The 26,957-nt window shown below is 45.3% G+C and overlaps 1 protein-coding gene across 1 annotated transcript; it reads right to left on the minus strand.

Annotated features, from left to right (window-relative positions):
• Window positions 1–2,123: 2,123 nt before the first annotated feature.
• On the minus strand, window positions 2,124–22,824 carry FAM83F (family with sequence similarity 83 member F). The gene is made up of 5 exons (XM_075727725.1): window positions 22,369–22,824; window positions 18,359–18,526; window positions 8,382–8,503; window positions 7,078–7,790; window positions 2,124–2,188 (listed from the first exon to the last, which is right to left on the minus strand). Exons 1-5 carry the CDS (start codon window positions 22,822–22,824, stop codon window positions 2,124–2,126), a joined length of 1,524 nt encoding a protein of 507 aa, XP_075583840.1.
• Between the last annotated feature and the right edge of the window lie 4,133 nt (window positions 22,825–26,957).

Raw genomic sequence — 26,957 nt, forward strand, 5'->3', positions numbered from 1 at the left:
CTGTAAAACTACAGCTTGTTCCCAGAAGGCTGTATAGAATAGCTAGCATTTAACCCACCAAGTGAGGATGAGTACATTTAACAGAGGGCACAATACCTTTGTTATTTTAGGGTCTCAAGACATTCTACAGGGTAAACTCAGAGTGAACCAGACCTGCTTGCCATTCAAGTTAAATACATTTCCAGGAAAGGCAGTTAATCAGTCAATCAATCAATCAATTGCACTTTGTCATCAACTACAGGCAGCTGTTTAAGTGTAACAACCACTACTGCAACAGAGCACCTAGAAGAGTCTTTGGAACAGCTTGTTCTTTGTTGGGAGTGCAGCAGTTGCCTTTGCTGTGAATTCCTTGTGCAGTGAAAAACCCAAATGGTTTCTCTAAAAAAAAAGAAAGAAAACTAAACCTGTGTTTTTCTGATGTCTGAATAGTTTTTTGGCAAGTAGGTATGTTAGTTTTCAGGTGGCTACTTACAATTAGGGTTTATTTTTCTTAGGTATCACAAGAGGGCTTATTTATCACAGCAGAGTATGTAATTTAGATGGTAAGAAAGCAGAGTGAAACATCAATCCACACACTGAAGAGACAAAACTAACCCACTTCTCCACTCTGTTAGGGGGCAGAACTGGAAAAGGGCCAGTGAACAAGAGGACAGAGGTGTCAAACAGGTCCCATATAATGAATAGCTACGTATACCATGAACCTGCAACTTGGAAAAAGTGATGGCTGAGGACATATATGATATAGGTCTGTAAAATCATGAGTGGCAAGGAGACAAGGAGTAGGGGTGGTCATCACTACATCTGACAGGGGAAGAATAAGGGTGACTTGACGAAATGTTCAAGAAAACCATTAAAATAGTCTGACAACAGTTCTTTTTCATACCACAGAATGAACTCAGGGTTCATTGCCACAGAACACTGTGGAGGCCAAAAGTAGAAAAGGATTTTTAAAAAAGGACTAAGTGCATTCATTAAGGCCAGGTCCAGAAGGAACTGCCAGTTCAGAAAGTCCACAGACTGCTGGAATGGTGTCAGAAAAAGACCTCTATGCAAGCTTTATATTTTATGCTTCTGTGGTCACCTGTTACTGGCTATCCTCAGAGACAGGATAGCAGATTGGATGGCCTTTTGTCTGATTGCATGTAGTGCTTCTTATGGATCAAAGCTCTTGATTTTGGCATGATTTAGAGTTTGGGAAGGCTAACTTTAAAAAAAAAAGGAACATTTGGAAAGCTTCTATGCCTCCCCTGCTTCCTCTTTCAAGCCTCAAAGATGTGCTCCTTAATCATTCAGTTTCCATGAATGGTAAAGTATTGCTGAACTAGCAACAAACAGGATTTTCTAACAGCCACTGAAGGCTGCATTATTGCTCCCAGATCCTGCCCAGTCCCCCTTATAAGGCATTTCTCTTGACCCAGTCTCAACTGCAGGTTAAACATCCCCCTATATTCCATTTTTTCTCTCTACTACATTCTTGCTAAATCACTTTGTTCGACTGCTATATTTATGACATGAAACAGTTAAGATACTAATCTGTTGGCCTCTGCTAGCTAAACCCTTCTCCCCAGCCTCTCATTTCTGTGTGGGTAAGTGACAACAGGAATCTACAGAAAGACTCCTTGTAGACAAAGGATTGCTACGCTGTCTGTAAACATCCTTATTTCACCCAGAATTTGCCACTTCGATTGGATTTAGCCTTCCAGTCAGTCAAACCAATACATTTCTGCAGTGCAGTAGAGTAAACAATGCAATACAGTGATTCCGAGTCTGTAGCTAGACAGACTGAAGTAGCAGCACAAGTAAGTCAGAAAATCTCCTGCATTTATCCGGACACAGAGCGAGCTCTGAGACCAGTCATCACAGTTGTTTTTATATATAAAATATGTGTGCACACAGACATATGGACTAATACATTCATCACTAACCCTCATTTAAGGGACCGACCATCCAAAGTCTATGCTTCACGCAGTAAATGTGCTTTAACTGCGGGTGCCAGGTGCATCCAGGACCATGCAGTGGCTTGACAGACCACTGTGTGAGGACATGGCTGTAGGTTCAAAATCAGTCAAGAGGTTACTGTTCCAGCTTTTTCAGTCTTCAGTTCTCCAGATGATCCTTCCCAATCAAGATAACACACAGGTAGATTGTTTGTTTTTATCGCTCGTAGTGGAGTTTGGACCCAGGTTACCTGGAATGAAAAGAAGTTAAAAGTAATGTTAATGTTAAGTAAATAAGACCTGGATAAAGTCTGGACTCATGCTTCAATCCTCTCTCGTTGTTTACTATACACCTTGTGTTAGACCTACATTACTCTGCACTTTCTCGTGATTTTATTTCCTACTACTGTGAAATGAAGAGACATTAAAATAAGAGAAAATTCAGAGTATACTGTGGAGAAAACCACTGGAGAAGTGTTTCCAGGCTTTGGCCTGGACCCAGGCCAGCTCCAGTGTATTCTCAGGTCCCAGTTGGCACTGAAAAACAGTCTGGACATGAGTTGGATGGGAGGTTTTCCAGAGTGAGGGATGAAAAAAAAGCCAGTCAGGTCATCTCATCCATTTGATCCCCACACATATTCTCAGGAGAGGTTTTTTTTTCACGTCCAGTTTTAAACATCTCAAGTGCCAGTATTTCCACCATTTCCTTTGCAAGAGAATTCCCAAGGCCTCAGGGTCTCTCACTTAGGTTTTTTTCATTGATCACTCTATGGATTCCTTCTGCTCCCAGTACCTGTACTTTTCAATGCTAGCACTGCTGTCTGACAGCCAGATGTTGCTCTGGATGCCCCAGCATATTTTTTTCAGGCACTGTACTAAAGTGTGTTTGCACAGGCTTTGGCAAGTAAGGGAGCTCTGCTGTGCTCTGAGCTCAGCAAGGCTTACGTGACAGATAGCCCAGGGCAGTATGTACTGAGAGGGGCTGCCACGTGGCTTGTAGTCACTCTGAGGAAGGGCAGACCCCACTCATGTGTTTCCACAGAAGGAAGGTATATGTGCATCTCCCAAGGAGTCAGAGCCAGCGGCCAGCACAGAGTGAGAACAGGGAGGGAAAACTGCCACAGGTCACGGTGACATGCTACTGAGAAGTCTCAACCTTGTTGAGATGACGGAGCTTTCAGCCCAAGCACTGCCTCTGAACTGGGCTTCAAATGAATCATTTTTCACATCACTCTCTTGCTTGGGGGTATTTGATCAACATTTTCCTCAGCTGTAGGTGATGGGGAAGAGAAGTCCTCTCTCCTCTCCCCCTCCTCCTCTCCACCTTCTTCGATACTGGATACTGCAACTTCTTGATAGCCACGTGGGAGGCTGCACTGCAACCCCCCCCCCAACTTTTGTGGCTGCTCTGTATGCTGCCGCCTCCTCCCCACACCTCCCCATGGCATTTCATTCTCCTTCCTGTCCCCCCCGACCCATTCTGTATGTTACTACTAACTTTATCATTACCCCTATCTCCTCACCACCTCTGTTCCCCTCCGTGTCTGTATTACATTCAAGACCCTCATGTTTACTTTCAAAAGTGCCTGTGTTCCTTTGCTTAATCTCAACTTCCAACTCTTTTATTCTTCTCACTTTCTACTCTTGTCTTCCGACCTTTTTCTACAGATCCCACTACAGTTAGAGCCAATGCCCTCCTTGTATGTACCCAACAATGTTCCCTTCTTTCTCTTTAGAACAGAGGCTGAAAATTCCAGTTACCACCCATCCATGATCCCACTTTGGCTGAAAAACACTGGTGATAACTAAGCAGCTATTTCTGCAGTATTGCAGTGCCCAGTGTAAATCTCCTTTTTTGTTGCAAGAAGCACCCATAAGTGAAACATGAAATCCTGCTATTAAGTATATGTGTTCTGCAACCAATGCTTATGAGGAGCAAAGGCCAATGTACAGAGAAACTCAGGACGGCAGACCCTCCTGAATGAGCCTACTTTGCTTCTTGCAGGGAGAAAACAAAACAAAAAGCCAGTGCCTTCCAAAGGCACACAGCTTTCAAACCCTTGCAGCATTTCCCAGAAACTGCACACAGATGTCAGTGTCTCTGCTGATCACAGTCTGCCCAGCAGCAGTTTAAAATTAACAAGATTCTGGTCAAGTTCAGAGCTGCTGCTGTTGTGTTCCTAAGCAGGCAACAGTGAAATTCAAGAGTTGTGTCAATTTGATGATGTGGTTTAAAGAAAGATTTGAAAGACAAAGCACAATCTCCATGCAGTGTGCTAGGACAACACCTCAGGATGTTAATTTGGACACTTAATTTGGGACATTACTATCTGTAGTCCTTGCATTTTCCAGACTCCCAATTCTCACTTGTAGGCATCATTTCCTAGCATGTAAATACCCAGACAGATTTTCAGACTCTGTTGCAGAATGCACTTTCATTACTTCCCTTCCCAGTTCGGATTCTCTTCATCACCATTTGCTCTTACAAGACTGAACCTGACCTTTAGCCTGCTCGAATAGTGTCTTTCAATTGCTCTGCGAGCTACTCAAGGTGTGGATCTCATCTCTCTATGCATTTGCAAGGTGGCTCTGTGGTAGTACAGAATTAATAGTGACTTTGGAGGATGTGTGCACAGGCAGGCCCACAGGGCTTAAGTGTGCTGTTTAGTCTTTACAAAAGCTAAGGGCAGATATTTCAAACTGTGAAGCTCTGAATAATTGCATCCTAACTGGACTGCATACCAGGCACCTTCTCCCTCTTTCATTTCCACTTCTTACCTCCCTTCTGTCACCCAGAGTATAACAGCATCAGTTTTTATGAGACCTGTTCAAAGATAACTTAAACTTTAAAATCTAAGTCAGTCCTACAGTTACCCAAGAAAAAAGTGCCTCGTATTTTTATCTTGAAGCTGGAACTCTATTCTCATGCCCACATTCAAGAATTTTTTATTAAATCCTAATGAAGCATGTGCTACTGATTAAGTAGCTGCAGGATCCTCTGTGGTAACTCATTTTTTTCCTCTTTCTCATGAGTCTCCATCTTTCTAATGTGCCCTCTGTCATCTCTGGTCACATGCCACTTCGGGACCACTAGATTAGAGAAGCTCGCTCTCAAGAACAGTGATTCAATTCAAAAGCAACACACAAGCAGGGATCTTCCTCCAGCCTTTTACAACACCGGATGATCTAAGTCTACTTACACCATACCTCAAAAGCTGTGGAGTCTCCCATTACCACCATGAACAGGCTTTCTCAATTTGCATAAAACAAAAACACACTTGCATGGACTCCTTGGAAAGACTTAGCAGGTCAGGAAGAGCACAGCGGGAAGGGTGGTGTGCTGGACCACTGTGCCTTCCCTGCACCTGTTCTCAATTCTTCCTTCCCCTTTTTTGAAAGAGGTAGCAGCTCTCAGGAAGTAGCAGTGGCAATAAATAAAACCTGAGCATAATAGCATGATAGTGTCTTTGTGGAAGCGGTCCAGACCAAGCATCAGACTGTCTGGCAGAGATCCACTGTTTTAAAAGGAATAGGGACATCCCAGCTGCCCTGACTGTGCAATGCCCCAGACGGGCGCAGCACCCCACTGTTCAGCTGGAGACATCAATCTCTTTCGTGCCTTAATCTGGGCCTAATTTCATCATGACATTGTGGGAATGGCGAGCTGTCTGCTTTAAAACAGCTGACAGTAAGAAAAGTAGGGAATCTCTGATATTGTAAAATGCTGACAAATTAAGAGATTACACAATTCCCTACTTGTGTCACTAGAGGGTAGTGCAAGCCCTCAGGTCCATTCCTCCGAGAGGAAATGCCCATACATCTCCCCACAGGTCTTCATGGATTTTGTTTTTCCTGTCTCTGAGGAATGGGGCCCAGCAGCACATACTGTGTGTGCTCAAGACAAAGTGATTTGGAGCAAGGACCTCTTTAGACCAGGGTTTACTTCTGCCTCCCCAAATGCCAAACACACATCCTAAAATGAGTCTACTGTAGTCTTAAATAAACTATCTGTGCCTTCTTACAGTTCCTTTCTCTTGTGTCCATTTGGCATTTTCGAGTCTGTCCTTCATTCAACCAGAAATATTTTGAAGAACCTAATCAATCGCTATTGTTGACCTTCCCAATACCTTGCTTTTCTTTTTGGTCTCAGGAGAATGTCTTTCCATTTCACATCATGGCAGTCTCAAGGGAATTCAGTCTCTCTACGCCTGCATTTCACATTCATCAGAGCATAGACTGGTCTCTGGCCAGACGAGCTGAGGAGAAATTTTCTCCCTGGAACTAATTTATTTTCCTGGTGGTGCAGGATGTATAGACACCCAGCACAGCTTACTGAGACAGGAAGACAACCAGGCTGAATAGTCCATAGATTTACTTCCAAGACGACAAAACATCTAAAACGTTGGGAAGTTAGCTATAAACTCATAAATTGGAAGAAATCTTTATCATTTTTGTCTTCAACCAGATGAAGCCTTAGAAGGACTTACCGAAAATATCAGTCATGCGTTAGCAAAGAAAGAAAAGTTGAGACCTAGTACTTCTCCACAGCTTCTATTTTCACAACCTTCTCCCCCATTTCAGAAGGTGATAAAGGAGAAAATTAAAAAGACTTCCACCCTCTCCTCCACTTCTTGCCCCCTCACTTCAACATAAACATGTTTTCCTCTCTTCTCCACCAGTAACTTGTCACAGTAAAAGTACACCCAGTCAAAGACACCAAATGAGGAAAGGAGGGGCTACACTGGAAATCTGTCTGTACCCTGCTAGCCACTACAATAGTGAACACACTGCTGCTGTTTATTAGGGCAGTGCACTTCAAGAACTGCACACGCAACCTGTTTTACACAAGGAGACATTCACCTTTCTCTCCCTTTGTCCCATACCCACTTGCTGAGAAGTATGAGAAAACATTTACATGAGAAGTACCAACTTTACAATAAGACTGCCATTAAATTGACTTCAACTTAAATTGTGTGTATCATTTGATACAACTTCTACTCTTCTTTAATCCCCCTCATTTTAATATAGAGGAAATAACAGGATCTACTCAGAGATGCCTATATTGAATATGTTTGCACCAATCAACCAAATTCAGAACAAGGGACACAGAAGCAGAACATCCTGGTAGAAGAGGCTTTACCTGAGATGCCTCCAGTGCTCCGAACACTGGCATGGCCAATGCTGAGCCGCTCATATTCCAGTTTCATGTTCCCAAGGTCTTCTCCTGAATGTCCTTCACTGGCAAAAGAGTTGGCCTCAATGCTTGAGCCTGGAGACCGTTTTGCCTTGCGACTGAAAATCCCACTGGCAAACCGCTTTCCTTGCTTTGAATTGGCCTGGGCATCTTCTTTCTTCACATCTCGAATAGACTCTCTGGATTTGGATTTATTTTTCAGGTCCATGTGGAGCCGGGACAACAGTTTCTGAGGGCTCCGATTCAGCTTGTTTAAGTTCTCCAGAGGTGGATCAATTTCTGGGAACTCTTGCTCCAATGTGATTAAGTCATTCAGAAACCGATCTAATCGTTTCTTTGACTCACTTGTTTCTTCCTTTTCCATGTTCTCCTGATTATTCTGCCAGTGTCGTGAAGCCCAGAGCATCATATCACCACGGGTTGCCCCTGCCACTAAACCATACTTGGGGTTAATGAACTTCCGAGCCACGGTGGAGGAATGAAGGCCTGACTTCCCAATTCCAAGAAAGAATGGGTTAGCAATACCCAGCTCCTTGTAGAAATTAACTTCCTCTGAGATGGCATAGAGCTCACGAAACTCAACATCAAACATCTCCACGTGCTGTCCTGTCAAGACTAGCAGGATGTTTCTGTCAATGTGGGATGAACTCCATGTGAAGCTAAGAGTAGGAAACAGAACTGACATTAGATTTTTGGGTGCATACTTGACCCAGCCCATCTAACAATATCTAAGACACTACATGGGAATATGTAGCATTGTGCCATTTGCCCATATGTCCTTGCCAAGATGGGTCAGGATAGATACATGAAGGTCTTTATTATTGTTCTTCATTAGGCATGCGGACCAGATCTGGAAGAAAAGGCCCTAAAACTCTGAAGGACAGTTTACCCTTTTAAAAAAGCAACACTGCATCAACAGGAGGAGTCTCCAGACTGAAAAAACCTCACTGAACAGAACTAAGCACAGTGGCTGTTGGGGAGTCCTTGCAGACCGCCACCTGATGCAGTGTGGAACTATCTCTAGCCCACTGAAATGGTCCACTGGCATGGGCATATTCCGTTCTCTCTCAGGAGCAGTTTGTGCTCTATGCCACCTCCTCTATCATCCCACCCCAATCTCTACAGATGCTACACAGATTCCAGAGGCTGGGATAAGAAAGGGAATGACATGGGAAGAAGATTCTCAAGCAAAGCCACAAGCCATTATTTACACAAAGAATGTAGCTTTGCCTTAAGCAAGAGCGACCCACCTGTATGATCCAGTGGCCACCTTTTCACCATCCACCATCAGGAATCGGGATGCCAATGTGCCTCTGATCTTCCCTGCTGGCATGTAGAACCCAACGCCTGTCACAGAGCGTATACGGATATTCTAACAGGAAGGTGAAAAGACAAAATGTCACAATAGATAGGGCAGAGAATTAGATAATTGCCAGCTCCAAGTCTTAACATGTCACTCACATTATCTCACTACTTCTGGGACTACAGCTCATTTTGTATCAGCCACCAGAAATCAGAAGAGCTGCAGAAAGGAAAACATAGTGCTATAAGACCTGTTGTCATCCCCTGTCTATGCAAGTCACTCCCCTCCATCACTTTATAGCCCTGTCCAATAGGTCAGCATCTTTGTAACCCTGCCTGCTGTCTTCAGCTATTCATCTTAGTCCACTGACAAGACAATGCTTTCAAAATCAAATAATCCTCCATCTCCAGTCCTGCGCTGTAGCTCAGAAGGCCCAGCCCAGGTCCAGAGAATGAATCAGAGGAAACTCTGAGTCATGTCTACACTCTCTGAATCCTGATCCCTACTCCACAGCACTCGTGAGCTCTTCTCCAGACTATGTTAGCAGGACCACAAAACCAAGGAACACCATGGTTGCACAGGACACAGTGCAAAGGACACAGTTACTTGGAGGGTAACATATGAGACAGATCTATATTAGGTTCTTTTTGTGCTTGTGTTCTGATCCCAACAACACATGACGTGACAAAACTGGGCAAATTAGAAGACTGGACAATTTAATTACTACAAAAGACAGGAGGAAACAGTTTATTGCTCAAAACATAAATGTATTCTGTTATAACAAAAGGAGAACCCCGACCTTTATCATTTTGCTAAGAACCCCAAACAGTTGCAGTGTCCACCCAGATTCCTCACTGTTCAACAGAGAGTGAAAAAGCACAGAACTTTCTTTGAACAAAAGGAGTAGGATAAGTGTCTCTACTTCAGCAAAGAAGAATTTCTCAAGAAGAGGAAGGAAAAACCTTTCATGAAATGAACGGAAGTAGTTAGAAAAAGATAATACCTCTCCCCAGACCTCCCATCTCACATCCTTTGGCCAGCACACCTACAAGTAATAAAACAAAGCACTACCAGGGACGGAGAAAACACAGATTTAAGGTTACATGATTTTCTACAACAGCTGTGTGCCTGCACATACTATAAGGATATATTTGCACATTGGACTGAGTATTATTCTGCTCATGGGTCCTGGCTGCATGAGGCTGAATTGCCAAACAGATATATGTGCTGTCTAACATGAAAAAAAAAACCAAACCCCCAAACCCCAAAAGCACTGACTGTCAGTGAAAGTTTAGAGCAAATTATCTTGTCGCTCTGACACACAGATTTAGACCAATTTCTTCATTCCACCATCTGTTTCTGTAAGAATTCTTTAACAATGAAAAGCTAAAAGGTATTGTGATCTGGAGTAATAAACCCAGGGTTGGGAGTCAGATAGTCCCAAGTGTAATCACAGGTCTGACACCATTCCCTGTGATGTTCTGGGAAAGTCAATTCACCTTTGCCTCATTTTTCCCCCTATCTGCAGAGCAGGAGAATCATGAGGATTTGGCTAATGCTAGCACAGCCTCAGATCCCACAAAGAGCTAAGTCTTATTATTATAAACCTCACTGACAGCTTAAATATTGATAGGCTAATAAAAATCTGCATGCAGGAACAAGTGATTGTAAGAATGCAGATTTCTTTCAAAAACCAGTTTTCTGAATATAATTCTTACTTTTTGAATCTGCTCCTATTTTCCCCACTAAAATACAGCAGTGGCAGTACAAATTCTGACTAACAGTAACTGATGATACTACTATTTTGCATTCATCTATTGCTTGATCTGTCTGGAGTCCTGTGTGGGCATTAGCTAATTAATGCTCCCAACACTGCTGAAAGTATTATTACCCTGTTTTAAAGATGAAGAGCCTGAGAGAGAAAAAGATGAAGTGACTTGCCCAAGGCCTAGCAGTGAGTCATATGTGTGGGATGCTGAATGCAGGTTGGGTAGAGCACAGGAGAAAGGGTGCCCTTTCCAGTACTTAGAATAACATTTGTAGTTGACTGGCTGATCACCTGAAATTTTTTCCTTGCTGAGTAAAGCTGGATGTGGGATTTGCCAAATCATGGAATATTGACTGCAGGTGTCAAGAAGGACCTCAAGGACCTCCATTCTTCAAATCAGTCAACACCTCTGACATGTCATGTACCTTTGTGAATCAAGAAGTATCAGCCTGTGTGAGCAGAAAGTTTCTTAGCATGTAACAAGTGTGGATTTTATTGTGTTTGTATGTTATATCACCTTCTTCTGGTGGAAAGAAAGCACATTTGAATTTCTGCAGTAACTGAGCTACACATAACACTTAGAAAGGCACAGAGGGGATAGAACAAACCAGCTGAACACATAAACCTCTTTGAACAAAGTAGGCATAGGACTGCATAAATACATCTTGAAATGCAGAAAACAAGCACAAAGTCATATAAACATCAAGTCACTTAACAGGTTATTTGTATAATGTTTTCTGCCTTGAAGGATATTGGAGCATTTGTGGACTGATATACCAAGCTGTACAGAGGAGGAACAAGCCTGGGTTCACGTACTGAAGACTACACAACAATGAAAGAAGGAAGACAGATATAAACGAGATGAGATTGCAGCCATTTTGGGGGGGCACTAATGTTGTGGTAGTAACAAATATTTTGGGTAGAGGACCAGGTAGTTCACCAGATAGAAGTGATCCCTCCAGATCTCTATTCTTGCAGAAGCCTGCTTAAGGTTTGTCATAACCTGGCTTATGGAAGCTGCAGTCTGCATTAAATTTCCACATTTCCTTTACACAGGCGTGCACCACTCCTCATCACAAGCAGTGACTAACGTCTCCCTGGCAGCAACTTAATATGGACTGGTAACACTCAAGCCTGACAGAGCATCCTAATACAAAAAGTGAAGGAATCAGTCTTTCTTGCTTTATTGTGACGCACTTTTAAAGCTCTGACTGAATCCACCAGAAGTTAGATTAGACATAGTTTAGAAAGTCAGTAATAGGTTGTGTTGTGACTGACACTTAGTTGTCCCTTAACAGACCTGGGCAGCAGCACCCACAAGCTGGGGTTGAGTAGGGTGAGATACACAAGACAGACCCTACAGGCAAACATTGCAATTACTTCCACCAGGGAAGCCTGTGAGTACCTTCCCTCTTAGAACAACCACTGGTATATATGTTGCAAAGCAAGCAGGGATCTTTATTTCAAGTTGGGATGGATGGCATGAATGACGTCTATAAACTAACAGATGTAAAACAGGTAGATGAGAGGCAACAGACAAAAACAGTAGCTGATAGATGGCAGTGACTCAACAGCCCCTTACATTAACTGTGTTTTTCAAAATGTAGATATCCCCTTTCTGCTGTCCCTGGAAAAATCAGATCCCCTCAGTCAATAGCATCTGCTGGAGTAGCTCTTGTCCTCTGTTCTCTTATAATACTGCTTCACCTGAGCACAGGGCTGAGGGGGAGGCCCCACATGCTCATTATTTCCCACTCTAAAATCCTAGATGGAGGTTTCACAGAAGAGGTAAAGAGGAAGAGAGATACGGGATTCATGTGGACAGGACCACAGTAACAACAGACAAGGAATCTTTCTTATTCATGGTCTGCAAGGTTCTCATTTCTGGTGGTCAGACCTTTAGGTCAGCGAGATGGGTGGTAGGTGCTCATCTTACACAGGGACACAAAAGCAGCCACAGTCTGCAAGCACCCAACAAATAATACTGGGAAATACTATGGACTTATCCTATGTGTTTGCCCCAAACAGTTTTGGAAAAGGTATGTTTGTTGACAACATAGTAAAACTTGCAGGTATTCAAGTAGAATAGGATGGAATGGACCTACCCTGCCAAGGGTATTATTTATTTGGGTCTTTGCAAAAAGAGAACCTTGTAAGCCCCCATTTTTGAAACTTCACAAGCAACCTAGAAGAATTCTCTAACAGATAATTAAAAAAAACAACAGTACTGCATCACATCACATTCAGCTTCTCACTCACTTGAGTTAGGATTGGATAAGGAAAGCTTGGGGCTAAAGACATGAAATACTGAAATGAAATTCCAAAAATTTCATAGGCAGAAACTTTTAAGAGTTCCTGGAGTAAGGAGAGGAACTCCTTACATGCTGGGAAAATTAATGTGAAAATTATCATGAAGGTGAACTTCCTGCAGATAACTCATTCCCTGGGCTTGCTTGGAGCTCTAGGTGAACTCCCTGTCTTTGAGCAGAAGTGTCTGTTACTGGGGTTTTCATTAGCAGAAGCATGGGGAGGAAGAGAACTCATCTAAAAACGGGTGAGAACACTCACCCTCAGGTCAACAAAAAGAGGACTTTTTGTGGGGCTATGAATTTTGTATCTATGAGAACTTTGCTTTGCTGTGACCTCAGAAGAAGACTCTTGTGTCAAACACAACAGAAGTCTGGCAAACCATGTCCTGTAGGCTCAGGAAGCCATATGACTCATACACGCAAGACACGCTCTTGCTAACATCCTAGGATAAATGTACTGATGGTTGAATTTAAATGCCTTTCTAGTAATCTCTGACCTTCAGACAAAAATTGAGCTTTTCTCATTTCATGCTTGGAGTCAGTAAAGAACTTCTTGTCTTCGCAGAGTGAGGTACTGTCTTCCTACAGCAGTTTCCCTCCTGTGAGACTGTCAGCAGACCATGATACCTTGCCATCTCAAAATGATACAATAGCCAGGAATTTTGTGAAAACGCCCAGCACTGTGTGTAGACAAAGGGCAAAATCCAGTGTTAACAGTAAATCTCCCTGTATTAGGACCATTGAAGTGTTCACTCTGCACTGGATGAACAGGGCAATGGAAAAACAAGGACAGGAATCACAGAGCAATCTGAGCATCTGCTGATGACAGAAGACACAATAACCATCCTGACCCTGCAGCATTGACAGCCCATGGTAGTGTGTCATTTCTCTCTCTCTTTCCCTGGGATCAGAACTTGTCTCTAAACCTTAAAGTTACATCCCACATTGCTACAACTTTCTGAGAAAATCTATCCTTTAAGTCTTGCACAAGCATTCCAAAGGAAAGGTGGAAAGAAGGGCAGGAAGGAAGAGTATGCAATTCCTTTTCTGACAAACTGGCCCACTAATGAAAATCTTTTAGAAGAAAGCAAAATGGTTACGCAAAAAGACAGTATAATGAGAGAATGTTTTCCCTGTTGCTGACAATCAGTAGAAGAAATTCAGACATCGAAGCAGATGTCAGGAGAAAGACATGCTATAAATAAGAAATGGGTGAATGATAGAGTTAACTGCACTAGAGTTTCTTGTTCTTCCTTAGCAATTCCAGCATTCTCTGTGATCAAGCAATGTGGGACAAAATAATTCTGCCTGAACAAGACCGGAGGCCCAGCTTGCTTTCTTGCTTTAAATCTGGGTCTTCAACACTAAAAGTTCAAAACAACCCTAGACACATTACATCAATAAAGTGAGGGTGGTGGGAGTCCCCAGGGGGAAGCCTTAACCTTGCTTGAGACAACTTGCATATCTAAAGCCTGCTGTCGGGGGAATCACTACATGATGATTTCTGCCATAGTGACCCAAGCAGCAGCATGGATACATCCAAGGCAGCCTTGGGCAGGATACTAAGAGTCCATTTTCTTCAAGAGGCATATGACCTGTTTCCCCTTACAGGAAGACTTCCCAGTCCTACCATAGCACCATAGACAGGAATAAACTGCATTGACCTTAACAAGATTAACTAAAGCCTTTTTAGTCATGATGGAAAAGGAATACAACAACCTTAAGGGGAATTTTAGATACAGTATGAGATAGCTGGGAAAAGAGGGGAAAAAGTTGAAGGATGTCACTCTGTGGGCTGGAGCTCTGCTGAAGAGTGAACAATTAGGTCAAAGAAGGATGTTAAAAAGTTCTCAGTGGACCCCCTTCAGCTCAGCTTGTATTTGGACTTTTTTAGCTGAAGGAGTCTAATGAAAAACATAGCAAGGGCTGCTGTGAGAGAAGGGAAGCATGGAAGAGTTTTCTTGTGCTTTTGATGGCATCAATTCAAACTCTGCCTCTTTGGAAAAGGTGACCTTGTAACACACTAGGTTGCTGCAGGACCTGGTCACTGCTGTAGAATGCCACTGTGATGACTCGTTTTGGAGTGCAAAGTCTGTGTAGATACCTATGGAGAAAGAGGTAAGAGGAAGAGAAGAATGAGACCGCTTACTGTTTAGATGGAGAAGGCAGACAAAAAGGAACTCACCTCTCCAACAGCATTGCAATTTCTTCTAAAATGCCAGGGCATCCTTTCATTCACTCTATCCAGAAGTTAAAATATGCAGTACTAAAGTCATCATTCCTGCACATGATGACATGATGAGAAAAGTACTGGAAAACAGGTACCGGAGCAAATGGAACTACTGCTGTGATTTCACAGTCTTGTACCAAAGAGACTCAAGCCTAGGCCACAGAATACCCCTGAAGCTTGAAACAGGTCTATTATAATGATGTCTGTGTCTTGCTTTCAAAGACACCAGAGGAAAGAAACTTCCATCCCTGTTTTGGAGAAAGATGAGAAAGCTGCTCAGCTGGATGTCTTTTTTGATGAAGAAGTCCAGAAACTCAGAGCAGAGTGGTAGTTCACAGGAGCACTGTTCAGATATATGCAAGTCATTTTCATCTAGACTTAAGATGGTTCTCCTAAAATGGTTAATATGAGCCTCTATAACCTTTGAAGCTTTTTGAGTTTTGGTTGTGGTTTTTTTTAAACTATTAATTGAGTGTTTATGGAAGACCTGCCCTTCCTCCAGGCAAAAAGGCACTTTTTTTTTTTTTCCACTGCTCAGCAGAACCGTTGGATCACAGAGGTGCAAGTCTTGCACCCTGTAGGTTGTTTCCAACCTAGCAACTTGTTCTGTATTTGGAACAAATCTCTAGTACTGACAGTGACTAACAATACTAACTATAAACACACAAAGGATTTCAGTCTGTATGTAATGGAATTGTTTGCGAACAGAGAAGGACTTGTGGGTGATGTGATGGTTGGAGGCCATCTTGGGCATAGCGATCACAAAAGGACAGTTTTCAATTCTTGGGGAAGTAAGGAGGGGGGTCAGCAGAACTGCCATCTTGGAATTGTTTGCGAACAGAGAAGGACTTGTGGGTGATGTGATGGTTGGAGGCCATCTTGGGCATAGCGATCACAAAAGGACAGTTTTCAATTCTTGGGGAAGTAAGGAGGGGGGTCAGCAGAACTGCCATCTTGGACTTCCAGAGGGCAGATTTTGGCCTGTTTAGGGGCCTGGGTGACAGAGTCCCTTGGGAGGCAGTCCTGAAGGGCAAAGGAGTCCAGGAAGGCCGGACATTCTTCAAGAAGGAAATCTTAAAGGCACAGGAGCAGGCCATCCCCATGTGCTGAAAGACGAGCCAGTGGGGAAGAAGAGTGGCCTGGCTCAACAGAGAGCTTTGGCTGGAACTCGGGGAAAAAAAAGGAGAGTTTATGACCTTTGGAACAAGGGGCAGGCAACTCAGGAGGACTACAAGGATGTCATGAGGTGACACAGGGAGAAAAATGAGAAGGGCCAGAGCCCAACTAAACCTTAATCTAGCTACTGCTGTTTCTATAAATATGTTAGCAACAAAAGGAGGGCTAAGGAGAATCTCCATCCTTTACTGGATGCGGGGAGAAACACACTGACAAAGGATGAGGAAAGGGCTGAGGCACTTAATGCCTTCATTGTCTCAGTCTTTAACAGTAAGACCAGTTGTTCTCCGGGTACCCAGCCCCCTGAGCTGGAAGACAGGGATGGGGAACAGAATGAAGCCCCTATAATCCAAGAGGAAATGGTTACTGACCTGCTACACTACTTAGATGCAGACAAATCTATGGGGCCAGATGGGATCCACCCCAGGATACTGAGGGAGCTGGTGGAAGAGCTCACCAAGCCACTTTCCATCATTTCTCAGCAGTCCTGGCTAACCGGGAAGGTCCCAGTTGACTGGAGGTTAGCAAATGTGATGCCCGTCTACAAGAAGGGCCGGAATGAGGGTCCAGGGAACTACAGGCCTGTCAGTCTGATCTCCGTGCCACCGAAGGTCATGGAGCAGATCATCTTGCGTGCCACCACGTGGGATGTACAGGACAACCAGGTGATCAGGCCCAGTCAGCATGGGTTTATGAAAGGCAGGTCCTGCTTGACTAACCTGATCTCCTTCTATGGTGAGGTGACCCACTTAGTGGATGAAGGAAAGGCTGTGGATGTTGTCTACCTAGACTTTAGTAAAGCCTTTGACACCGTTTCCCACAGCATTCTCCTGGAGAAACTGGCTGCTCATGGCTTGGATGGCTGTACTCTTTGCTGGGTAAAATACTGGCTGGATGGCCAGGCCCAGAGAGTTGTGGTGAATGGAGTTAAATCCAGTTGGCAGCCAGTCATGAGTGGTGTTCCCCAGGGCTCAGTATTGGGGCCAGTTCTGTTTAATATCTTTATCAATGATCTGGATGAGGTGATCGAGTGCACCCTCACTAAGTTTGCAGATGACACCAAATTGGGTGGGAGTGTTGATCTGCTTGAGGGGAGGAAGGCTCTACAGAAGGATCTGGACAGGCTGGATCAATGGCCCGATGCCAACTGTATGAGGTTCAACAAGGCCAAGTGCTGACTCCTGCACTTGGGTCACAACAACCCCATGCAACGCTACAGGCTTGGGGAAGAGTGGCTGGAAAGCTGCCCAGCAGAAAAGGACCTGGGGGTGCTGGTCGATAGCCAGCTGAATATGAGCCAGCATGGTGCCAAGGTGGCCAGGAAGACCAATAGCATCCTGGCTTGTTTCAGGAATAGTGTGGCCAGTAGGACTAGGGAAGTGATCATCCCCCTGTATTCGGCACTGGTGAGGCTGCACCTTGAATACTGTGTTCAGTTTTGGGCCCCTCACTACAAGAAAGACATTGAGGTGCTGGAGCATGTCCAGAGAAGGGCAGCGAAGCTGGTGAAGGGTCTGGAGCACAAGTGTTATGAGGAGCGGCTGAGGGAACTGGGGTTTAGCCTGGAGAAAAGGAGGCTCAGGAGGGACCTTATCACTCTCTACAACTACCTGAAAGGAGGGTGCAGCGAGGTGGGTGTTAGTCTCTTCTCCCATGTAACAAGGGATAGGACAAGAGCAAATGGCCTCAACTAGCACCAGGGGAGGTTTAGATTGGATATTGGGAAAAATTTCTTCATGGAAAGGGTTGTCCAGCACTGGAACAGGCTGCCCAGGGAAGTGGTTGAGTCACCATCCCTTGAGGTATTTCAAAGACGTGTAGATGTGGATGTAGATGTGCTTAGAGACATGGTTTAGTGGTGGACTTGGCAGTGCTAGGTTAATAGTTGGACTTGATGATCTTAAAGATCTTTTCCAACCTAAACGAAGAATCGTTTATGATTCTATGAATGAGATCCTACTGAGGCTGCTTCTGCCAGCCAAGCTAGGCTGACTACTCTGCTGTACTGCATTGCACTATAAGAAGGCATTCTCTGATGTTCTCAGGTAAAGGAGGACTACAAGCTTACTCACTCCCAGATGATCACTGCTGTATAGCAAAGTCTTGATTTCACAGAATATATGTGTCCTATAACTGGGACCCAGAGCTACTCCGAATTCTAGTTTGAATCCTTGCACAGGAGACCCACAGCAATTTCCTCAGACAATTTTCTTCCCAAATAGGAATTTTTAGATCACAAGAGCCAAGAAACTATATAGACCCCTGTCTCAGGTGAAAGGCAAAAACTCCAAATCTTTCCTTTCTCTTTCATTCTGTATTAGCAAGCCACTCCCTTATCCCTCTATAATGTGTTTGCCTGTCCAAGTGAGTTCCAAGATTCATTACAACTGAAAAAGGCCGCTGACCTGCAGGAGATAATGGTACAGTATTGAGTGTCTTACCCGGATCTGCATGTCGCTGAGGTTAAGGCATCTGCACATTTCCAGGAAGAGCTTCACACCTTCCTCATCTAGGATTATATAGACTGGGATCCAGCGCTTATATGCTGCATCAACAATATCACGGAAGATGTCCCGGTCTGTAAATACATCCATGACCACTGCAATAATCTGGAAACAAGACGACAGTAGACAGACAACTGAATAAAATATTAGGATCTGAAAGGGATCCTCATCACACTGGTGTAAAATAAAGTAGAGCACTGATACCAGAATATGGAGGAGGAGGATATAGGGGAGACAAAAGTACAGGGAGGTACATGCCCAAGCATTACCAATAATCTTGTAATTTTCTGGTTTGGCTCCTGCTGCACTTTGGAATGAACTTAATAAATGTCTTTGAGAATTCTTCTTCTAGGGGAAGATGGCTTATTTCAGCATCCTGAGGAATGCCAAGGCCAAATACCTAGTTTCTCCTCTGTATTGTGAAATTTTTGTTGCCTCCGTAAGGATCCACTTAAACAAAGAATACTGAAAATAGATTGAAAAAGAAGAGTGAAAAACACAGCTCTAACACTTAATCAGAAGGTAAGTAATGGAAGAATGAATGTAGAGGGATCAGGGCCTGAATCCTCAGCCATGGTGCACAGTGCAGACAACAAGAATTTTATTTTCCTTTTTTTCCCAGTTCCCTGTGAGAAGTCTCCTCTCAGGGCTGGCTTTGCGAGGAATGTCTTATGGAGCTCAAACATAAACACCTCATGTTTGTCAGGAAGAGACTGGAGAGTGTGTGTTCAAGATTTGGAGGCAAAACGATCATTCCCTCTCTTCACATGTACATTTTTTCTGGTATAAAACTAATCCCTCTTTCCAGGCATAGATTTTACATAAAAACAAAAGGTTGCACTGACATGACAGACAAGCCTGAACATTCATAGGATGAGTAACTACAAAACCAAGAAGGTTATGGCAACTTTATGCTGATCTTACATGTTTTGTCTTTCTCTCCCTTTCTGTATCTTTTACACATTAAAAATACCAATTCACTTTTCCGCCTGAAAGAGTTATCGTCCCCAACATTTGAAAGGCTATGAATGAAGGAGACTACTGTTTTCCTAGGGCCCACTGGGAAACATCAGCTTGCCAGGTCAGAGCTCTCATGCTGACAGTATGTTGGGAACAGAGTTGCCTAAATTTTAATTTCCCAGGTGCTGGGGTCACAGTGACGAGCCAAGCTGTGCTGGGGACAGCACACACAGGTGTGAATGGAGCTGAAGACTGGATCGAACAGGGGGATTTTCTTCACTTGAAGTTTGGAAGAGGTGCAGCTCAAGTTGCAGGAGCCCCCTATGGAAGGGAGAATAATTCTTACCAGAGACCTCTTTCCTTTGAAAAATGCCCCTGAACAAACTGCTTTTGGGGAAGTGATACCACAGTAAATGTCCCCTACTGTGTTTGCTGAGTCTCTGCTTGTACGGCCAACAACAACCAACACATCTGCGCTGTCAGGCTCCTTCTGTTAGCAGTGCTTACACAAGCTTTTCTTTGTTAGAAAAAGAAAAAAAGGAGCTGACACTGTGTTTATGCTCACCATTAACATGTAGGTTCCTGATACAGGTGAACTATGGTGGAGCTACATTATAAACTAATAGTAAGTCCCTCAATAACTTCTGCTAGGCAGAACTGGATTTCAGGTCCTGCCTTGGTTCTCACTTCCCAGCACAAAGCAGCGAGATGCAGGCAATGTTACTAGAACTGCTGAGAATTAAAATACAGTGAACTTGTGCCACTTTATTCCTGAACAATTTCATATACAGATTATAATTAAAGGCATGAAAAGTTCATGCATTAATTCAGGCCTGTTATGCTCCCTCTCCCCTCCACACACTGTGGTATGGATGTAGTTAGTTAGGAGCAAGGATGCCAGATAATATTCATTTGAAGTAAGAACATCCACATAGGGAATTGATCAAGAATAGATAGCAGAAGTGTGAATTTGTTTTCTTTCCCTCCCCTCCATTTGCAATGAGTCCAATGACTGCAGAGATTATACCACATCCTGGACAGACCATTAATTGTTAGTACTGGCCTTGCAATATGAAGGGACGGTTCCCTCCAGGCTTTGGGGCCCTGGGTCAGTTCAGGCTTCTTTGCAAAGCTGTGGACTAAGCCCATGAAAACTGCAGTCCTTTATGAAAAGCAGATGAGCTGCCTTGCAGTTGGCACTTCCAAGCCAGCAAAATGTGAGGGGAGGGCAACCCTACTGTTGGTATGTCAGTCTTCCCAAACCCCTGCCATAGGTGGTGATCTGTCAAGATTACCTAGGAGCATTCCCAAATACAGCAAGTCAGAGCATGAGTGTCTACCCCTGCAAGACGTTTTCCCCATTCCTCTACCTATCCTGTGGATAACAATTTATAAGGCCCAGAGGTGTGCCTAGCTCTTCACAGGTAGTTACAGATTGGCAAGCATTAACTTGCCAATCTCATTGCAGCAAGGTAGCTTAATTAACATATGTTTGAAAAACACTGATGATAAGCCACCCACAGACATGTGCCACATATTACTAGTATCTGTTTAGACCCCCCCACCCCAAAAAAGCTCCAAAACAACCAAGTCTTATCTGCTGAATGAAAAGCTGCCACCTGGAGATTTTTTTTTGCCAGGGCCAGCTCAGCTGAACCCAATAGGCATAGTTAACTATGAAAACAGATAACACTTAAATGGCTGTTAAACATGAAACCACCTTTGGGCTGGGAGGGGCACAGTTAGTCCAGTCAGTGAAAAAATAAAAATCTACAAGGAATTAATTACCTTTAGGTGTCAGGCACAGATATTGAAAAGAGCAAAGTTTCCCAGTCCTTGCACAGTCTGTAGAGGCATTTGCAGCAGCACAAAGAGGATGTGAAGTTCCACTAAATCAAGAGTGTAACCATTTTACAGCTTCTGGCTCTCCTAAACGACTGATCACACCAGTTGCTGAACAGGATTATGGGGTGCGCATGTATTTCTGCGAACGGGAAGCTGAGGAGATCACCCACTGGATTAATGCCTCTCTGGAAAGTTTTGTGTGTTTCCCAGAAGATTTGGTTTTAACAAGTCTGCAAAGGTTGTGCATACAGTGTGTGCTGGGCAGGGGGGGAGTGGGTGGAGGAGGAAACAACTGCTGAATTAGAAAGCAGAAAAAAACAGAGAGCAGCAAAACTAAGAGCAGGAATGAAGTGTCTTAATGCTGTTATCCCCTTTCCCCAGGGGGGATGTCAGCTCTGAAGGGGATCATTTCCTGAGTGGTCTTCCCTGGAAACTTCACCCAGATCTAGAAAAACCTCACTGTTGCCCCCTATTCAATGCAAGCTCTCGTAGTGTCACGGATGGTTTGTTTTCTTGCCAGAGGTGCCCTGTCGCCACGAACAGTCCCTTCCAGCCAAAAATAAATAGGAGGAGCAGCTGCATATTGTCTGGACTCTGGCTGCTTGCAGTCCAGGCTGGATGGCGTTGAGACCACAAAAAATAAACCCCAAAATCACCAACCCATAAACAAACACCCTACCCTGTGTTTAACTAGGGATACCTGCACGTACAGGAGGGGTGGCTGGCACAGCAGCACGACCTGTCTTCCCCTGAGCCAGGGAATCACAAAAAGCAAAACAGGGGTATAGAACCCCAATTTGGGGGCGTGCAGGGGTTTAACTCCATCCTGGGCATCAGCTTTGGCAACTCATAACGTGACGGGCAACAAATCGCAGGGAAAGCCCTGCCTGGTGGACGCCAACCAGCTGGAGGGCCAACGCGCTCCTCTCGCTTTGGAGGGGGCCAGCGAGGAAAGCCCGGCCGCGGCCAGCTCTCACCTCCTTTCCACCCCACGCACCCCCCCGCAGCTGGGCCCTCTGCCCAGGTGCCCTCGGCCCCGGCGCGAAGGCGGCCGGGGGCGGCCCGTCGAGGGCACCCGCTCGGTGCGGCGGCCGGGGGTGGCCCGTCGAGGGCACCCGCTCGGTGCGGCGGCCAGGCCCTACCTTCTGCGCCTGCTGGATCATCACCCGCACCACCTCCTTCAGGTGGGGCACGCTCTCCTCCTTGCGGGGGTGCGTGAAGAGGGCCACCCGGCTGATGCCCCGGTAGAAGGTCTTGTCGGTCCAGCCCAAGTCCAGAGGAGGCACCTCCGTGTCCGAGCACTCGGGCCAGTAAGCCAGCGAGAGGGTCTTGCCGCCGGGCCCCCGCGCCACCTTGTCACCCTCCCGGGGGTCGTCATATTGCCGCCAGCTGCCCCGCAGGGCCTGCAGCTCCTGGCTGGAGAGAAAGTCGCAGAGCTGCTCCTTCCTCAGCACCTCCCGGTAGGCCGCTTCGCCCCGCGTCGCCAGTGCCTGTAGGGCCCAGCGCTGCTCCTCGCTGTAGTAGAAGCGGGCCTGGGCCTCCGTCACCTTCTCGTTGATGTGCGACTCATCCAGCAGAAACACCTGGGAGTCTGCCATGCTGCCGGCACCCGCAGCGCCGGCCGGCCGAGAGGCTGCGGAAGGAGGGAAAGGTAGAGCCGGGACCGCCTCACCTGGCCTGCCCGAGCCCGCCCTGACGGGTGGAGCGGCTGCACCGCCCTGCGCCGGCCCCTTACGCTGCCCTGGCTCCCTAGGGACGTGGCTGTCCCCTCTTTTCTACCCTCTCCCAGACCCACATGCGTCCCTGGCCCCCAGGGGACAGGGGCAGCCGTCCACCCCGGCATGGCCAGGACCAGGGAACCTGACCACAGCGCTTGGAGCAGAGCCAGGCCTAGGCCGTGGGCGGATTTTGGGGTGCAAATGCAAAAACCTGTTTAAGAGGGTTCCCCCCCCCCCCGCCTTTTTCAGAAGTGGCAGCCACCCGAGGGGTACTCACAGGGAACAGGGGGACGTGAGTGGGGCCAGGGGCATGGGCAGAGCACCATGGTGCCTGCAAGCCACGGCCTGTCGGCCGCAGCTGGCTGCTAGCCCACCCTCTCTAAATCCACTTACAGAGCCGCAGTAGCAGCTCAGCAACTCCTGAAAAGCAGGAGGTGGGTACCTTGTTTACAGATGGGAAGTTGACAGAGCGATTTGCCTGAGGCCGCCCAACAGGCTGGTGTCAGAGCTGGGAATAAAACTGCCCTGCTCCAAGTCTCTGGCTGGGAGTGTGAGTAAATACCCCTGGCTCGACACATGTGTTCCAGCTGAGAGACTAGGGGCTGTAAGGTTAAATTATGATTTTTGTGTCGTATGTGATAGTTGCTAGGGGCCCTAATCAAGATTCAGGCCCCACTGCGGTTTGCAGTGCATACACAAAGGATAAAAAGCAGCGCTTCCCCCTTGCAGCCCAGGGTCAGAGCTGGCAGGGATGAGCAAGCAAATGGGGATAAAGGCAAGGCAGTGGTGAAATACAAACATTCAGAGGCATGTGCAGTTTTTTACATATGTGACTAGCCCTAAGTGCTCACATGTGCAAAAACCTGTAGGGACGGAGCTGCAGGAGCTGCTTTTTGTCTCCTCTCTCTAAGCAATTGCCAGCGCTCAGTGAGAGTTAGCTTAAAAATCCAAGGATGAGGTGGGGCACGAGCTCATCCTGTGCTGTTCCTCTCCTTTAGGTAGAAGGGAGAGTTTTAGTATTCCAGACCGTCATCAACAGCTTTTCCTAGCATGAAATTCACTTAAAATCAGAAACTGCACTTTGCAGAGGTCTACTCCTCTGCCTATCAAGTCCCCTTTAAAAATTTAAGTTCAGTAGAGGTTCTTTTAGCCTGATTTCCAATGGAAATGAGGCTTACGTGGTCATGGTGTGTGCATCTGTCTGCCTGTCTGTCCTTCTCTGTAGTAACTTTTGAACCCACTGGCTGATTTTGAACAAGTTTGGTAGAAGTGTAATTACATCCCTACAGATTTTGTGAAAATTAATTGCCTGATAGCAGAGAGACCCTATCACAGTCCCCGACAGGGAAAGTTACGACATGGGTTCACGCCTTATTAGATTTCAGATATTCCGTAAAAGTGAAAACACTAATAAGTGCCTGATCTGTATGAAAAGCTTCAAATGAAATTTATGCCAACTTAGACACCCTAGTCAATCAACCACAATACACAAAACCACAGGAGATGTGGCTTTGTTAGTTCCAGTGCTCGCTAAACTACTTGTTGGGTTTTTTTTCTGTACCAGAGGCTGCCATCAGCTCTGCTATTTCATGTGTGTCTAAATAAAATCTCTTTAATCCTAGGTGCTCTATTCATTTGTAGCTGCACAATGTAATCCTTTGTGTTCAGCTAAGGCTCCCACATGAAAGCAACAGTAGGTTCACAAATGTATGTTTAGCTTTATGTTTAAAAGCAAGTGAACGTTTTCCACATCCAAGTAAAAGCAGCAGAGATTTTTTTTCAGTTTGTTGTGATGAAATGTTTAGCCCCCATCTCTCACTCTAAAAGACAAAGGGTTGTCTGTGTGTTGATACGATAAATAGGGGCAAGGAGCTGTGCAAAAGCTGAGAGACACCCTTTCCCGATGCATACATGTGTCCCATCCCCCCTGCCCCGTTCTCGCAGCAATACATTCCAACTAAGCACGTTTCCTATATGGAGTTTTTATAAGGTCTGACGATTCTGTCCCTTTTGATATACCCCGAGCCTCTGGCTGACAGCCTCACCCCAAAAACTGGTAAAAAGGGCTGTGCAAACAAACAGCCCTCTCCGTCACAGAGGTAACCCAACCCTTCAGGACTGGAAGAAGAAACGTGGCAGGCAGGGTGGGGGGGAAATACTCGTGCCTGGCTCTGCCTCCCTGGGATTGAGGAGCCAATTCCAGCTTCCAGTCTAGAAGAGGGTCATTATTGTTTCAGCTCAGGTTTTCCTCGCTGCCCTTAGCCCTGGCTGAAGAGAAGGAAGAAAGGGGAAGCCTACTTTTGAGCTGGGCTGAGGCAGCTGCAAATCCACACAGAATTACACTATCAGTGCTTTGATTTATTTTGTTCCTGGGGATTACTCGCTGGAGGGGCTGTGTGCGCGTAGGCAGGGTTGGGTCGCTCTGCTTTTCGCCTTTGTTTGGGTGTCATCCCAGCCAAGTCCTGGTTAAGGTCTTGCTTACTTTTCTGGTCTGGTTCCAAAACGGTTTCCAAAGGATGTAAACTAACCTATCGGGAAATATTACCTCTTATTGTAACCTTCCCCCAACCCATTACAGTGTTTTAAATCTTCTGCCTTCAAACACCTCCCACGTATATTCTGGTTACTTGGGCCTAATTGCTTCACTTTCCTTTGCGAGGCAGTGCAGGTTGTGTATTAGATAAAGATATGACACCTTATATTTAGCATTAATTGTAACTCTTCTGTCCTGAGCGTACATCTCTCCTGCCAGTCCTTCCTCTGTAATTTCAGTCCCTGAATAGCCCACCTCGTGATATAGTCTTTGATAAATTTCTCAGCAGTGTTTTTCTTGTGACATAAACTGCTACAGGCTCTTGTTGTAAACCTTTGGGTGCTCAGCACTTTAGGAGTAAAATCCTGATGCCTTCCCCCTCACCTTTTCTTCGCATCTTCTTTCTCCCAAGAGCGGTCAGCATCTACATGCAAAATAGGAGTAAAACCAGGGGAGGGTATTAAAAAGCAAGGATTATTTTGTGATACAGTGTTTGAGAGCTGTATAGTAGAAGCCTTTTTTTGAGGGGGAGTATCCTCCAAAACAAAACAACACAACACGATTTACCAAAATGTCTCTGATCAACCATACTACCTTTTGTGGTTTTGTTTTGGTTTTTTTCCTCCATAAAAAGCATTAACTGGTTAAAAATTAGTTTTGCAAAGAAAACAGGATGGCTTAAGTGATGGAGGATACAAGAGAGCGTTTTCCACTTCTCAGCATCCCAGCTGCAGGTTAGCCTGAGGTGATGGGGCTTTGCTGTCTTGAAATGGAAGGCTAAATAAATAGGTGCCTGTGCCATGTTTGTTATTAAATGCTGCATTCCTTCCCTGTGCTGGCTGGCACCACAGAAAGACTGGCAAAGGCTTGGTGGAGATTGCATCTTCTCGACTCTGTTCTCTGCAGCTGGGATCCAGGAGTTTGTGGGAAGACAATTACGTGCGCAGCAAGCCACGCTCTGCTTGTCCCGAGTCTGAAATTTCATTTGCAAGGGCTGCCAACCCAGCGCAGGAATGGGTGCATTAGTCACGTCCAAGTATTGGCAGAGCTAAAAAGCCTGAAACAAGGTGATTTCAGGGTGGAGAGGAAGAAGTGTTTGCCTTCACCATTCTCCCTCCAGCGACCCAAAGAGCTGCAGGCGGTGGAAGGTAGGTGTGTCACTCCTGCAATAGCAGTGATAGACTGCAGTCCGGAGGATGAAGAAATGCTTTCAGATGCTTCCTTTCTGTCATATTACACTGCCTCAGGGAGAAAACCTAGCTGCTGAGTTGGAGAACTGCCGCAACCGAGTCAAGTGCTTCTGGCCTCCCACTCAGTTTTTCAGCTGTTTTTTCCATGTGAGAGTAAATAGGTAAGAGAGTCCTCTGAACAGAGCAGAAATGAATAACTGTGTTCGCAGGCTCATTTCTTGCAGCAAGATATTTGCTGACTGAGCACGCACAGAAAGACCTTTAGCTCTTTTCCCTGGCTGGTCCCATTC

Source organism: Pelecanus crispus, chromosome 1 (genome assembly GCF_030463565.1).
Source record: "Pelecanus crispus isolate bPelCri1 chromosome 1, bPelCri1.pri, whole genome shotgun sequence".
Lineage (NCBI taxonomy): Eukaryota > Metazoa > Chordata > Aves > Pelecaniformes > Pelecanidae > Pelecanus > Pelecanus crispus.